The sequence below is a fragment of the Gobius niger genome (genome assembly GCF_951799975.1).
Source record: "Gobius niger genome assembly, chromosome: 7".
In the NCBI taxonomy this organism is placed as follows: domain Eukaryota; kingdom Metazoa; phylum Chordata; class Actinopteri; order Gobiiformes; family Gobiidae; genus Gobius; species Gobius niger.
The window spans coordinates 13,854,112-13,870,855 of record NC_136858.1 but is presented as its reverse complement, the minus strand read 5'-3'; the positions used below and the strand labels follow the sequence as shown (position 1 = coordinate 13,870,855).

The window sequence follows — 16,744 nt, the reverse complement described above, 5'->3', positions numbered from 1 at the left end:
TTGCCTGCTGGCTGTGCACGGCCCGCTCACGGAAGAATGCATAAAAAGAATAGGATGTTAAAAATAGGCAGAGAGTCTCAAGTAATAACGGGGCTTGATGGAGGTCGGATTATTGAGCGAGAAGACTGGCAGGTAATTCCGCACGACGAACGACCACATTGACTATCGGCAATGCTTCCGATACATTGAGAGACCATCAGTGTGAAAGGCTGTGTGTGGCAATTTCGAGAAAACAAATGGTAACTGTACAACAAAAGGACAGAGAATTTTGGACACGTTAACAGCTTTGGGTTAGAGCAAGGCTAGAGAAAGGTTTTTGAAGACTGCCGTGATGGAAGTCGCTCCTTGTTAGTGCAGTATTCAGGCCGGTTAGCAAATAAACTAATACAGGTACGATTTACCAGGACCTCCCAAATGAATTGCTTTTTATTACTAAACTAATCTATTGTGTTTGAATCCTGCGTGTTGTGAATCGTCGCTGTGAGGTGGCAATGTTCAAATCAGGTCAGTACAGCTCACTCTTGGGTGTTACAATTGTCCAAAGGGCTTTCCATATTTCACTCCACAACACTCTGAAGACACAGTGGCAGACTCCCATGTTCTAATTTGTCTGTGAAGTCGCCGTAAATAACTGAAAGTAGTTTGAGTGAAGAGACTGTTAAACTGCGACATTTGATGCAAACAACTTCATGAAAAAGAACTATAATGTCTGAGGAATTATTTATTTCTTTAATAAATGCAGCCTTTTGCGAATAGCCAATAGTGACTATTCAAATTGGATTTTGATTTGATTGCGCTCCATAATTTTAGCTGCTAAAAGTCAAAGTTGTAAAACTACATCCAAGACTCTTTGAAAGGGTTTCTGTAATGCCCCACGTCCTTAATTGTAAACAGACCACCGCCACCTATATACCAAGTAAAAACGCAGCTTTCGAGAGCACTGCGACGACGGCACGCGGACAACACATTCATCTTCCTCCACTGACGTCTGCACTGCTGGATCCTCAGAGACACCGCACTGTAATAAAGAATGCTCCGACAACTCATCAACTGCGATCAGCGGAAATGTCATCAATCAGCCCTATAAGGAGAACACTCAGTTTAACGGTAAAGGGCAACAAGATTAACGGCAAAAGCTGCAGTTATTTTGGGTAATTAAATATCTCGTCTTGATAGGGTTCTTTGTAGAAGCTCAGTGGCTCGAGCGTCGTCCACTAATCGAAAAGAAAAAAGTGGGTGGATTTGATTTGGTACCACTGGTATGATATTAAAAATAAATCTGATAGCGGAACTGCTTTTCTCTTCAGATGGCAAGTTTTGATGTCTGGTTGGCCCTGAAATGGCACTAAACAAAGTTACTAGGTCGTTTCAGCTCAAATAAGTCTCATGAAGGACGTCTTTTATGGGATACATGAACACTGCTGTTCTGTTTTATGGTCCTAGATGACAACTCATTTAGCATAGGTATTGAAAAAACTATTGTTTAGGTAACAGTATTGTAAACCAACCAAGTATCGGTAATATAATGGTAAAGCAAAAAATGTAGCAGTCCCTAGGTGCAAGTAATCGATAGAAGATGGTCGGAGGAGCTCTACATATTTGCAACCACTAAAACATATGTCATGGACCAGTGAGCATTTACCTACTAAACTTATTTTTCCCAGAGACAAAAAATAATATTAGCCTTCATTTGAAAACATATTGAACTTCTACAGCTTTGTATAGCTCAGCTTGTCTTTTTAACCTGTGTGCTGGGACTGAATCTTGACAAAGCTTCTTGAGGTGATGTGACAGCTTGAGAACCTTTTTCTATGATGGAAAACTCTTGTATGAGTGAGTTTAACAGCAGATGAAACAAAGGTAAAGGAATAGACTGTGGAGCCTGTAGTGGTGATGAGGGGAGTGATGGTGTGCGTCACTGCAGGACGGATGGCATGAGGCACAAAAGCGAGAGAAGGGGAAGTGAGGTCTGGCCCCTGGGACATATTTAAGAGCATCCGTCAAGGTCATAACTCTTGCTGTCCGTCCGCAGTGCTTTACGGCGCGGGACACAAACTGGTCGACAGGAGAGGATCACCCCCTCCTCCTCCTCTTCCTCACGTACACACACATTCACTGGCCTATGGCCTGGGCTGCTGTACGGGGAACAAGCTGCTGACTGGGCACTTTCGGTCCGCTCAACTTCTCAACAAAAGCCCCGTTGTCTCGACCCACCCCCCCCCTCCTCGCTCTTGGCTTCCATCGCAGTCCTCTTGTCGCTTCTGTCCCGCTTTCAGAGGTGCGCGGGAACTAAGCTACTGACAGAATAGATACAGCAAGTTCAACTCTATAATGAAAAGAAGCTCAAGTCCTGATTGCCTTGTATCTTACACTGACCCACCATCTGGTTTCATTATTCTGAAAAAGAAACTTACGCAGACAGAAAGCTTGACTGAAGACAGAACAACATGCAGCTTAAAACATCAGCCAATAACAAAATGAGGAAAACATTGACGAGCAACTGAAAGGAAAATAAAGGAACACGACACTCTGCAAGTCTGTGACCGATATTCAATTATTCTGAAAAAATACTAACCTTGCTTAGCCTGTGTTTTAGGAAAATATTTCACACATTTTTCAGACAATTTTGATTGCGGTTAGATTTGCAATTTATGTTTTTAAATCAAGATCGAGATCAGAGGGCACATTTTAAACATGTCCAGGAGAGTTAACAGAAGAGAGAAGACTGAATTACGAACTGCTAAACTAAACAAATCCATGCATTTTAGAACACAAGCCAGAAGTAGTTATGGATGTTTTGTTGCTTGTACTTCCTCATTGCGCAATTTTGATTCGATGGCGAGGAGGACCCAAAAAGGGACAGTGTGCCCTTCAGTAATAAATGTCACACCAAATATTCAAGCATGTTTACAATAAATGTGGATGAAATGTCTGCCCCAAGGACAAAATGAAAATAGTCTCTTGTCGCAGCTTGATAGAACCATCAAGGAGATGACTGGTGAGAAGTGGCACAGTCCCTCTAACCATCTGATCATAAATCTATTTTCCCCAATGATAAGATGAGTAGGGGCGGTTAGTCAGTGCAAAGCGTGGAAAAAACGAGACAATGAAGGCAATGCGGAAACGGAGATTGTGGATGTTGCATCTTGTCAGGTAGAATCGTGTTGTTTTGCGCTCAGGTTGTGTCTAAATCACTGTCACGGAGCCGGGGAGCTGGAGACAGCGCGGGTGAGGCAGGAAGGGGGGTGTAAAAGGAAACGCGGGCTTTTTCTTCTTGTCTGCTTCTCCAGGTACAAGTCCTGTCGGTAAACTTTAGCTCAGGCTGACATCCTGACGGAGCGTTTTGCACCACAATCCGATCACGGTTCGAGAATTTGTCGAAACCGCTGAGCTACTGTCTGATCCCCCGTGACGTATCGATGCACAAAACAGAGTGAATAATGAATGGTTTGTTTGGAAGCTCTTGCCGGCAGATGTGCTGGAAATTACAACGCCCAGGCTCTAAACAATTAGGCAGGCTTTGACAGTGTGTACAATTTTCCCCTTTGGAGTCGGGGAAGGAGTTTTGATCAGCTCTGATGGCTCCAGTATTTGTGGATGACAATTTGAAGACAGGCTGCTGGCATCAAGAAGGACTCGCTCGATTCTCGCTTCTTGATTTTCATATACAGCCCTATTTCGAGTGCCAAGGCTGGATGAGGCACCTCCCCAATATGCGGCTCTTCCAAACACACTGCTGCCTGAAGGAACAAACAGCTTGCCTTGGTCTCGAGTGGAGGTAATGTGGGGTAGAGGCATCAGTCAGAGCCTCCAATGGAACTGGGGAGGTTATGTTGGTACAAGTTGCTGTTGTCAGAAGAAGGAGTAGGAAGCATTCTAATCTTCTGACAGTACAGGCATTCAACCCATTTGTTATGATAATGTGGTGGAAAAAATTAGGCAGTACAATTTCGTAGAAACATCTGAGATAAGATTTCCAAGAAACGGGCCACAGCACAAATTCAAAGAGATCATGATGCAAAACTGTGACTTTGAAAAGTTATTTTGGACACTTCAGCCTGGATTTGTTTTTGCCTTTTTATTTTAAACAATGTCTATTTATGCAAAATGTCTGTAAAGACAGATTCGGCAGGCCAGAATTTTGAATTGGCCTGAGCACAGAATGACGTGTAATAAAACGGTGAATACAAGTAAGGATGCACTGATTGATGGGATATCGGAGCTGATAGAAAAAATAACGATACCAGTTATCGGTGCTGAACTGACAACAGTTTTGGCTCTCACCACTTTAAAAACACAACTTTCACCAATTAAATCTGACTGAATATATGCTGTTGCTGTACCTCATTTTCAAGGATATAAACTGGAGAATTCAATCGCTGACTTAGTTCTCACCGCGCACATTTTTGATCGCAGCATAAAATGCCTAAATAAAAGTCGGTCATATATTTAGTTTGGAAAATTCCAATTATTTTTGTTTAATGTTTTTTCCATTACAGTTTATTAACAGATTTGTTATTAAACTTTATCCAGGTCAGAGATGCTCAGACTTCCCGATCCACGCACACCTCCTTCAGCTGTTGTTGGGACCCTGAGGCGACACCAGGCCAGCTCAGAGACATAGGCCGTTTCTCAATTCTCAGAGTGCAGACTCCGTACTTGTGAACTCCGGGGTACGGACTTGCAGACCCGGAGAACGGACTTGAGGCGTTCACGAGTGTGGACTCGGAGTGAACTGGATGACATTACAGGAAGTAGATCATGAATATGGGGCTGTGAGCTTTTATAACATTAAATCACCTCATATGAAATTAAAAGGGTGAGACACTGCATAAAAAAAAAACATAAATTACAAACTTTTGCTATAAACAAAAATATAATTTAACATTTTTGCTAATTTCCCATTATTTATACAATTATATCCTACATAAATAAGGTGTTACGTGTTAAGTAATTTAAATATTTGATGTGCAAACAAAAAATATAGGTCAAAATTATTTATTAATTGGTTTGGGGGTTGCAAATTATTCTGAAAAAATTAACATATAATTTAATCTTTAAAATCTGAAACTGTTTTTGAAGTGCCCATATAAAGATTTGTCTGCAGTGCCCCCTTAATAAAACAATTTGTCCTCAATGACCCGTTCATGACTTTACATATACTATTGCTGATCATTGTGAGAAAATGAAAGCATGACCAAAGTTGTTTCAACACATCTGCTCAGAAAACCATCTTTAGCAGGAGACACTTCTCTGAGGATAAAAGACTCTTAAACGGTCACATCTCTGCATTTATTTACATGCGCACGATCAGCTGTTGTTCAGCTGGAGCGGCTCGGTGGCGCGGAGGAGGGAACGCCGCAGGTGGGGGCTCGAGGTGATCCACGAGCTCAAAGCGAAACGGATTGTGGGAAATATAGCTGGCGGAGAACGCACACGTCTCCTCTGATGCATGCTCGGTAAAACATCCGGGGATTTTCAGCGAACTTTGAATTGGAACAGGACTTGGGCAGCACGTGATGACGTTTCACGAGTCCACAAGCACAGAAGTCCGCACAAGTACACAGATTGAGAAACGGCCATTGTTCCCCCAGGGTGTCCTGGGTCTTCCATGAGGCCTCCTCCCAAGAAGAGAAGCCAACTTTCTAATTCACAGTAACAACTTTTAACAAAGTCTCTTGGTATCGGTTAATATTGAATATCTGCAGATACTCAAACCTCCAGTATCGGAAACCGGATCGGTGCATCTCTAAACACAAGCCTTCCCTTTACAGCAGACTAACAAATCACTCAATGTAGAACCATGGAAATATAGACCACTGCACTTCAGCAGAAGAAGAAACAACCAAATTAAACAGGATTCCTCAAAACCTGTGAATGTAGTGAAATACTTATACGGGTACATTTCTGACAAGGATAAAGAAAAGACTGAAATAAAACAACAATATTAGCAATATCAATATGTTTTTGATCAAAAGACAAAGTAATTAAAAAGTCATGGGGAATGCACAGAGTAAGATGCCCTTCCATCTTACTCTGTGTCCAATTATTTAAGTTTGGAGAGTGTTTGGAATATGACAAGAGAATGCAGAAAAAAAAGGGTTGAGATGTGATTGTACTCCCTTTTTTTCTAAACCAGCAGGCCTGCATGATGCATAATCTAATTCAATAAAAGTGGCTGGTCCATTTTTTAGCTCGTAGCAAAGTGAAATCTATTTTGTCCTATTGCACTATATTGTGTTTGCAGGCATTTGAGTGGGAAGAATAGAGACGGTGGCATGATGCGTGCAGCATTTTATGGACCATTTTTAGCAAAAAGTTTAGGAGAAACCCTAATAGGTTTTGACTAAGGCTGCACAATATACTATATAGAAAAAAATATTGTTCAGTTTTAGTAAAACATGTCCTAATTAGTTCAATTTTACCCTCATTTTGATCCTAATGATATATTTTTGATGACTTCTGCTAGCTGAAAAACTTGGTTTTGGTTTAGTGGCAATATTGCATATCACAAGCTACTTCAATATTGTTTTGACAGCGACTCATTATTTAAAATTGACTAGCTGTTTTGTGTTGGTTTGAAAACTGAGAAAATTCAGATAAATCCCCTTTTTAACTTCGGTATGTTTATAATGTCATCAGTTTGCTAATGTGTATTATCCAAATTCACATCAATTAAAAATAACCTCACCAAACAAAACAAAACCACACCGATAAAGGTTGTTTAACGGTGCTTGCAGCAGAGAAATGGGCACTAATCCCATGTTGAATAACCAGCCTCAGTCCTCCAGCCTGCAGCACACTGACTGACTGACTGACTGACTGACTGACTGGACGCCACCTTTCAACCCTGAGGCCCAGTGCAGGAACCTTACAACACCTAATATCGTGGAGCTTTGTCAAAGTCACAGGGCTAACACAGGGACCAATTTCAGCACAGCTAAGGTGAATGGATATGTCAGCGCATATCAACTATGGTGCACACAAGAAAATTAAACTGTCCCACAAAGATTTCTAATACTCAAGAGAACGCAGGGCTTTTAAGCACGTTGCTGACTCTTTATGCTAACGGTTTGTGGTGCTAATGCTTTGAAATTTGACAAATATCTAGTTTGCTGCACAAACATGCCATCTAAAAGCATGAGCGTTCAGTTCACATCAGTATGAAGATAGGTGGCAGCAATCTCAGGTGCTGCAACTGATGATGAAGATCAGGTTTTGTGTATTGTGCCGCTACTACAAGGAAGTAAATAATAAAGCTGTAAGAAGCATTAGAGATCCAGTCCACAGCGGCGCACCAAGACACCCACTCAGCAAAACCTCATCAACTCAGCTTATGGTAGTACACACTTGGCAGACGGGTAGAGCACTCCAAGGGCAAACTGCCAACTGTTACACCTTCAAATTCAAGATTTGTTGTTTGTAATATATTAGAAAGCTAAATGCGTCACCAGTGGACGTGCGCCATGGATGTCTGAGATACCGACGTCATTTTTTAATGAAAAGGACAAAACCAGAACTAAGGTCCAGGAAGTATGGCTGGGACAATACGTTTTTGCATCACGAAATATAGGGGCCGAATGGATTTGTACAGAAATACTAAATTTAGAAAAATGGTTTTGTCCAAAGCAGTTCAGCTGCAGCCTCAGTATTTGAATGACATCATCCAAGTATTACAATGCATGGCGAATCAAAGGATATGTCTATCACAACCAAGCCAAATTGCGATATATTGCTAAACTAAATATTGTTCCAGCACTACCAGGAAGTACATTATAAGCAATTAGAGTCAACACCAACTTTGAGACGCAATTGCTACCCCTGTATGCTTTTACAACTTCAGTGAAAAATGTCCATCCATCCCAGCACAAGTCTTTGTTTTTGCAGTTAATCAGAATGGTATCAATCTGTAAGCGAGTGAGCTGGCATCGACACAGAACAGTGTGCAGTGCACTGTGCAGCTTCCTACCATGTACTGTTCAATTGGCCTTACACAATATTATAAAAACCCATTGTGAACCCAGAGCAAAGAATGACTGCAAACTTAGCAAACAGAAGCCAAACGAAAAGGACCCGTCCTGAACCAGATCTACTTCAACTGTGTACTAAACACAACTAAATTGCTCTGCAAAAACATAAACGTTAAAGCTCGGGTCACATCAGGAAAACTGGACTGTAACAACCAGAAGGCGCTGTGATACAGTGTCACCCCTGCCTTGACATCTCCAGCCCTGTAGTGCGTTGTGCCCCTTAGGGTGTTACACGCTGTAGTGAGTAAGCCGCTGTCCTCAGTCATTCAGACTTAGGCGAACAGGCAAAACTAGACTCTAACACATGGCCGCCCTTTGTCTCTCTAACCACAACTGCTCAAGCTTGCTCCTCCTGTGAAGACAAAGCACAAAACAAATCATACACTACAACTATACAACGCGAGTGAATGAAGAGATTTAAACGGAGGAGAAAAATACAGCCCTATGTCAACACCGCTTACTCCCCGTGCGCCAAAGTGGACTGAACACAATGCTTCAGGTTAATAAGCATGCATGGGTAGGCTGCTCGCTCGCGCAGCACACCCATCGCGCTCAGGTCGATACAGTCCAACATGTTAGCGGTAACCGCGTTGTCATGGAAACAGGTCCGGCTACCTAACGTACCATAACCGTATCATGTCACCGGCAGCAAATTGGACTCGGTGGATATGAGCCGATAGATTTGCGGAGAGGCTCGTGAGTGACACCAAGATTGAACCGTCAGAGCAGCAACACACAGTGGCCCGATAGCCCTCTGACGTGGGGCTAAAACACAAAAGGGCATGGCAGTCCTTCTGTCACATGGAACGGACGGTGCAAAACGAATGGGAGGCAGGACAGCGCCGGGGAAGAACAGCGAGAGGGGAACAGCAGCCGTCCGTCTTGACTAAATTAATCGCAAGCTGTGCATAAGGTCTCCGGGGTCTGTGCGCATATTAGGTTTAAAAGACACAGTCCGCTCATCTCAACAAACAGCAAAATGGATGAGATTTCAACAGGCAACGATTGTGTCAATTGAAAACACTGCAACATCGTCTAGCTTCATACAAGTTGCGATCTAAATAACCCAAAGTTTACCAAGTCAGAATCCTGTGGTACGAATGCACGAGTTTATGGTTCTGTATCTTCAAATTACAAGTGAACAAATGAAGGTGAAAATCATATTCTCCCAATCAAAAGAGGTGCTATAGGACTTAGTCGTTAGTTGAAAGAACCTTGATAAATAACTGTTGGAGGACGGCGTTCTTCACCCTAAACGTTTAGAGATTTTGTCCAACACCCCTCATCCAGTAGCGCTGCAATAAGAATATGTGACACTGCTTAAGGTTAAGGTATTCCCAATGCCGCTGCAAAGAAAACATTCTGCATCCTTTAATGCCGCTGCAAGGAAAACATTCAGCATCCTTTAATGCCGCTGGGGCAACCTGTCAGGAGCAGTGGGCGATCATAGTGCATCGACAATCATGGTCAGGAGTAACTAGCCACCTATAGAGCATATCTTAGGTTGATAGGGGCAATTACTCAATACTATTTGTGTGAAACAAAACCTGGCAAGAAGCTTAGGATCCCCTCGGTGAGCAAACTGAACTATAGTGTAGTTATAGTGATGTAATACCCTATCGCTTTGCACAATAAAACCATATTTCAGATATTTTGCACGTTGATATAAGACGCTGTCTCATCCACAGCGTAGCCTAAAAGGTCTTTACTCCCGTCCCCCCCCCAAAAGATTTCAACCATATCTGTCCAGAACGTGTTCGTAATCTATAAAAACATGAATCTGTGCACTCACTACCTCCAGACCACCCAGATCGCATGTAGAGGTGCACGTACAATGCGCTGCGTCTGGATTACTCATTTAGTACATTCCACTCCTGACCCCACCGAGACGTAAGGCAAAAGACCCCCCCATTTTTTCTTTCTTTTTCTACCCTCCCTCCCTCCTTCCTTCCTTACCGGTGGAGTGGTCAACCGGTCCGCCGTTGCTCCGGACCAGGGTCGAGTGGAGGTCGGGGTATGCCTTCTCCAGGGCGCCGCACAGGTCGGAGAAATGATCGCTCTCCTTGTTCATCAGCATCTTCAGAAGGTGCTCCACTTTCTCCGCGCTGGACGAGCAGTTCTGGTCCAGCTCGAAGCGATCGAGCTGGCTCAGGGTCCCGGAGACGACGAGCAGCTCGATGACCCGGTCGGCGTCGGTTATGGACTCCAGCAAGTTCTGGTGGCACTGGTCGAGCAACTCTTTGTGTTTTGGCTCCATTGCTGCTGCTGCTGCTGCTCCTGCTGCTGCTGCACTACTACTCCTACTATTGACCGTAGTTCCGTGTAGCTTCCCAAGGCTAACCAGTCCGGCCGATCGGAGGGATATATCTCCCCTCAAAAGTACCGAGCGAAGGATAAACTCGACTTGCCGTGGCTTTCAGAAGTTTGCCACCACGGCTTGAGCTTGCGCACGAATTTCAGAGCATATTGAAAAAGGCACAAGGAGCCATATTTGTTGCCCAAGGCTGTTGACTGCACTAAACAGCGATACATTTTGCCATCGCACTCGTGGTCGCGCGGATCAAGTCGTGTACAGCTCCCCGTGCGTGACCGCGGAGGACGAACGCATTTTTTCCTCGCCTCCTCGTGGAGCATTCGCGGCGGGTTTTGCCCACTCGAGCGCAGGGAAAAGTCGCCAGGAACTCCGCCGCCGCTGCCACTACATTGTATCCTCCGCCATGTCTGGGCAACTCAGCAGCTGCTCGGCGCTGTCAATCAACGCGGGGCTCGCGGGCCAAATAAGGGGAAAGGGGCGGGGCTCGGCTCGGAAACACGCCCCTTTCCTCAATGGGCGGACACGGCCGGTCGTAGTACGCGGCGGAGGAGGATGGATCCTGAGCGGAAAATGAGAATGGATAGAATTTGCGCGATGAAAAGCTGGGGGAGCGAGAATAAAATGGCCAGTAGTAGCATGGCGGGGTGATGATAAAAAAAAAAGAAAGAGAAAAAAAAAAAGAAATAGCCTTGCAAAGAATATATTTTGGAAAAGGAATATTCAAAGATAGAATTGTTTGTGTTTTCACCATAAGGCAACATGTTTTTTTAGAGTTTTATTAATAGTAATAATAAATTGGTTTTATATTGCGCTTCTTTTCTCAAAGACGCTTTACATTGCATTATTCATTCTGCATTCTCACACAGGTTTACAAATCACCCATAGAATCTATAATCACTTTCAGTTTCACATCATGGTTCAAATTTCTGACCGTTAAATCCAAACTTTCATCAGTCAGGCCTCAAAACTCACCGATTCAGCTCGAACCCCTCTGTCTGTACTTTACAGTTGCTCAACACTGAGGAAGGCCACCCAGACCCCTCACATCCACTCCATAGCTCCTGCATGCTGATCCCCTCAGGCATACACATACATAAGACATATATACATATATATAAGAAGTCATTTGTTCCAAGTGCAATCACCGCTATGAACGATTAATAGTCCTTTTGTTCATTGCTGTAATGTTGATTGTAAATGTGCCTTGGGCTGTTAAGGAAGTGTGTATGCACGTTTTGAATCAGTCAAAGATTAATTTCTGTCTCTCTATCTATTCACGCCATATTTGGTGGTGGTAAGCTACTATTGTAGCCACAGCTGCCCTAGGGTAGACTGACAGAAGTGCAGCTACCAATCTGCGCCATCGGCCCCTCCGACCACCACCAACCACTCACTCACACACTGCATTCACCCAGGCTTCCAGGGGTTCCCAAATGGTCTCCCATCCAAGTACCGACCAGGCCCTTTCCTGCTTAGCTTCTGAGATCTGACAGGATCGGGCAGAGCAAAGGTGATATGGCCCATTAGTTATTGTTTGTATTAATAATAATAATAATAATAATAATAATAATAATAATAATAATAATAATAATAATAATAATAATAATAATAATAATAATAATAATAATAATAACATAAATTAAAAAATGTATTGCACTTTACAAGCCTTATATGACAAACCTCTCAAACCGCACACTGTAGACGTACTGGAGAGTGGACAATTATGTCACAGCCACTGTTGCCCAGGACTGACTGACGAAGATGAGGTCTGTGATTGTCTCCCCGGCACCGCCCGAACCAATCACTCACAACACTCGCTGTCACAAGGTGGGTGAAGTGTCTTGCCCAAGGACACGATGACAGTCTGCACCTGGAGAGCCGGGATTCAGTCAACATTTCCATTAGAAGATGACCAGCTCTACGATGTGTGTGTAATGCAATACAATGGTGAAAAGCCATAACCACAGTATAGTTAGAGCAATGTTTGACCCATGTTTACGGAGATAATAGGCCACATGAGTCTACTGATGATGTAGGATAGTTACAAGTACCAAACTACATTCCACGTTTCTGGCACTAAAGCTGAAGCAAAACCATAATTTAAAGCTGTGTTTAAACTGATTGCATAAACTTGATGTAAATGCAGTGTTCTACAAGTGTAAACAGGTAAACTCATTTTTGGTGGAGTGGCATTTTTCTCAACAACCTCTTTTCACTATCGACAAAATGAAACCTATAGTGTTGCCTACATACTGTATCTCCAGGCGAAGCTGTTTCAGGACATTGTCATTCAAACTCCACTTACGCTGCTTTTTGATACGCCATGTTTCCCCACCGCCGTTGGAATGCGGTGCTCAGTAAAAACAGGTGGGCATTGAAGCAGATGCAAACATAAGCCTGCAGATGACATTTTCCATTGTGAGCGGCGTGAATAGATTTGTTGAATACCACATGATGATGAAGATGGATGCACTCCTCCTCCTCCTCCTCCTCCTGCTGCTGCTTCTGCTTCTATAGCCGAAAAGAGACCTTGGCTTGGCACAGAGTCTGCAGCTACACTATAGGCCTACGCTGTACCTTTTCACAGCATGACCTTTTTCATGTAAATGCTGGCGATGGCATTCTAATCCGTCACAGGATCTACTCCCCTTTACTGCAGTGTGGAGCGAGTGCAGCCACATGCCCTGCGCCCAGATAAGATTTTTCATTATAATGCATTCATATCAAAGCAAGTCTCTTAGTGACGGCGGCACAGGCTGTCTTGTGTTTAAGATGAGGACAAAACTGTACGGCAGAAATGAAGAGCAGAAATATATACTGTATTGTGTTCTTGAACAAGACACTTGTGATGGGGGTTAATGAATAGGTACAAAATTATGGCAGCCAGGTTTCCATCACACTGCCCCGGGGCAACCGAGCAGTAGTCAGGCCAATGTGAGGGCAACAAAAGTGTTTGCCAGCTCAAAGACTGAAATGAAAAAAAAACAAGACAACTGGAGAGAGAGAATAAACCACCTGGATTTTGGGATTTACACTGTTTTATTTTATTTCACCTTGGCTAGAAAAGAGAAGGGAATCCGATTTTTTCAAATGGTTTTATTGTCATTGCCATTGTCAGTTAACAGGTTCACAAACTAGGAATTTTCTTCGGAGCAATCGTGCAACATGAAACATAAAACATAACATAAAAGTTAGATAAATAATGAACTACAAAAACTTTAAAAAGTGTAAAACTATGAGGGCATGCATAAAGTAGCAACAACAATTTGACACAGAACAACATATATTTACAGATGTGTTTAGTGTTAGCAGGTACAGTGTGAGTGTGAACATATCAAGCAAAATAAACAAGCCACACCAGATTGTAACCATGGGCTAATTTCTATCCACCGTCCCCAAACACACACTCAAGCACACTCTCATTCATCCTGGCCTATTGTACATGTTTATAGTGGTAGGGGAAACCGGAGTACCCGGAGGAAACCTACGCCGACAGGGGGAGAACATGTAAACTCCACACAGAAACACCTGTTCACAACACTAACCGCTGCGCCACTGTCATTTCTACTTTTGCATTATATTGTGGACGCCACATTTAGCAGCACTGAGCATTATCATGCAATACCCCACTGCAGCCAATGAGAGTGCAGAAGAATTTATTCCACAGTTGTAGAGATGTCTACACAGCATGTGTGTTTTTTTTTGTTTTTTTACAATGTAGAGATAAACAATGAAATGACTTCTTGTGGGTCTGGATGGACCGTAGCCTCCTGCCTGAGGGGAGAGGGGTGAATAGTCCATGTCCAAGGTGAGACACCCTGGACTAACACTGACCTTTCACTGACTTTTCACGTCAGAATCTCTTTCTCAGGGGAGAAGTTTTTTTTTTGCAGTTTTTGTTTCTAGTGGGAGGCTGAAAACTTTGCGTGTTTTCTGTGTGTTTTCTTCTCCAGGTGCTATAGTTCACCATAAACCACAAGAAATTTCTTTTGTGCACATTTTTAATGGTTTATGGTCCACCTTGGGACAGTAACATGTTGGGGCTCTCTTTGTTATCTCAAGGCCTTTTCACAAGATGCTTTATTATTACGATTTTAAAAAGAATACAAGCATTGTTACTTGCACATATTGGCATTTCAAATCTAATATCAGGGAATAGGGATCTTGATATTGCAAGTCTACATTTCATTTTCTCTCAGGGCTTGAGGCTACAAAACTATTTATTTTACAATATCACTTACAAGAGGCACTGTTGTAGATTTATATCCAGCCTGAGAGAGGGGCTCATTTCCACAGGCAATAGAAGAAGATAGCGGTGACAGCGAGCAGTGGCTACATTTTTATTGTGTTGTTCCATAAAGCCGTAATGGAGAAGCTGACAGAAAGGATCATTTATTTCCTCATTTCCCTGTAGCATTTAATTACATTTAATCAAAGCTGCATTGGGCCACATGCTCGCGTGATTGCTGATTGTGATGACATTGGAGCCGCGAGCTGAAGCGCTTTCCTTTGGAGCTAAAATTATCTGTGAAAGCCATCTCTTTTCGTCCAATTTACTTTGCGCCAAGTCTTATAGTTATGCAAAATGTCCAATAAAATTCAAGTTAGGGCTGCAAGACTTTGGAAAAAAACACATCATTGCAAGTTCTGTGATTGCATTCTATATTAGTTATGTATAGTGCACATTTTAAACGGGTTCAGCAGAGAGAAGACTGGATTATTAACAAACAAACTAATACAAGAAACATAGATTAGGCTACAGTGTATAGCTCTACTCCTGGGATAGTAGGTTTCATACTTTACCAATTAGAGCTGCACAATGAATCACTACATTTGGTATTACAGTACCTTGATACAGTGTACTTAACTAAATTGAGTACAATGTAATGTGCTTTGAAACAATCTGTAATAACTTGTTTTTGAGTGACAGTGCAGAATTTTGGAGGCAGCTGTGGTGAATGTAGGTCTGGGCTCATTCTACACATTAGGACATGTTTAAACTCTGTATAGCTATAACTGCAGGACTGAGATGTCCAGATATCTTTGTCAATTAAAATACGAGTAAATCAAAATGAAAAGAAGAGACTTAAATCATCAAAACATCCAATGGCTGCTTGAAAAAGTCTCATGTCATTTAAATTCATTGTCAAAGGAACTGGTCTGTGCTTGAAGAAACATGAAGAAACACAAGAAACACGAAGAAGAGGACCTTGATTAAACATGATTAGAATTAATATCAGGCTACAAATGTAAAGTAAATAATAACTAGAAATGCAATGGCTGCGCCATTGCGATTGACTGCGGAATTGCCGGAAGCGAATGCAGAAATTGCATAAACGGTTCAAATTGCATAAATTGCTTAATTTGCGCAATCTAATTTGCATAAACTGGTAAAATGCATAAAATGTCATGTTGCATAAACTATATTCACCTTATTCCGCCCCGCCCACTATTGCCTCTTTTTGCGTTGTCTCGGCACTTCCGTTGTCCTGACACTTCCAGTCGAGCGCGAAGCCCGTTCATTTAAACAGAGAACGAGTGAAAATATTCTCCGCTCAAATCTAATGTTTAGTCGATTGATTTGTGTAAAATGGCCAATGTTTGCAGTCAACACTGCACCGTTTCTCAGCGCGGCCGAAAAACGGCTTTGTTTTCGTGTTGTGACTGATTTTATGTGGACTTCTCCAGCCCCATGTTAACACATAGGAGAAAAGGGGCGGGCACAATTCATGGCGGCGCCCACGCAAGCCTCCGGAATAAGGTGGATAAACTGCATGAAGTGGTAAAATGCATGAATGGGTTAATTTGCATAAATTATGTAAATTGTATAAGCTCTTTAAAATTCATAAATCCTAAATGGCATAAACTCTTAAGTTGCATAAACGGTTTAAAATGCATAAACTGGTTAAATCCCATAAAGTGGTTAATTTGCATAAATTATTGATATTGGTAAATGGTCTCAACTTATATAGCGCTTTTCCACCTACATTAGGCACTCAAAGTGCTTTACAGCAAGGATCCACTCACCCATTCATACTCTCATTCATACACCAATGCACGTAGACACTGGGGGCAATGTGGGTGAAGTGTTTTTGCCCAAGGACACAACGACAATGTGCACTTTCAGGAGGTGGGATTCGAACCCCTGACCTTCCGATCATGAGACGACCCGCTCTACCATCTGTGCCACTGTCGCCCCTTTACAGTTTATTGCATAAACTGTTCAAATTGCATAAACTGTTTAAATTGCATAAATTGGTTATATGCGAAAATCCCTATTAAATTGCATTATTCTGCTTTATATGTGAAAATCTCTATTAAGTTACATAATAGTGCTTTAAAATGCATACACTGTTTAAATTCCATAAAGTGGTTAATTTGCATAATCTAATTTGCATAA

At 42.4% G+C, this 16,744-nt stretch overlaps 1 protein-coding gene across 3 annotated transcripts in view; it reads right to left on the bottom strand.

The window, feature by feature from the left end:
• dlg5a (discs, large homolog 5a) overlaps positions 1–10,789 on the bottom strand; it is a 66,166-nt gene extending 55,377 nt beyond the window's left edge. For all 3 annotated transcript variants that reach the window (XM_079559847.1, XM_079559849.1, XM_079559848.1), the window contains exon 1: positions 9,987–10,789. In XM_079559847.1, coding sequence (XP_079415973.1) covers positions 9,987–10,287 — 301 coding nt within the window. In that variant the 5' untranslated portion in view covers positions 10,288–10,789. The remainder of the gene's footprint in view (positions 1–9,986) is intronic.
• Positions 10,790–16,744: the final 5,955 nt, after the last annotated feature.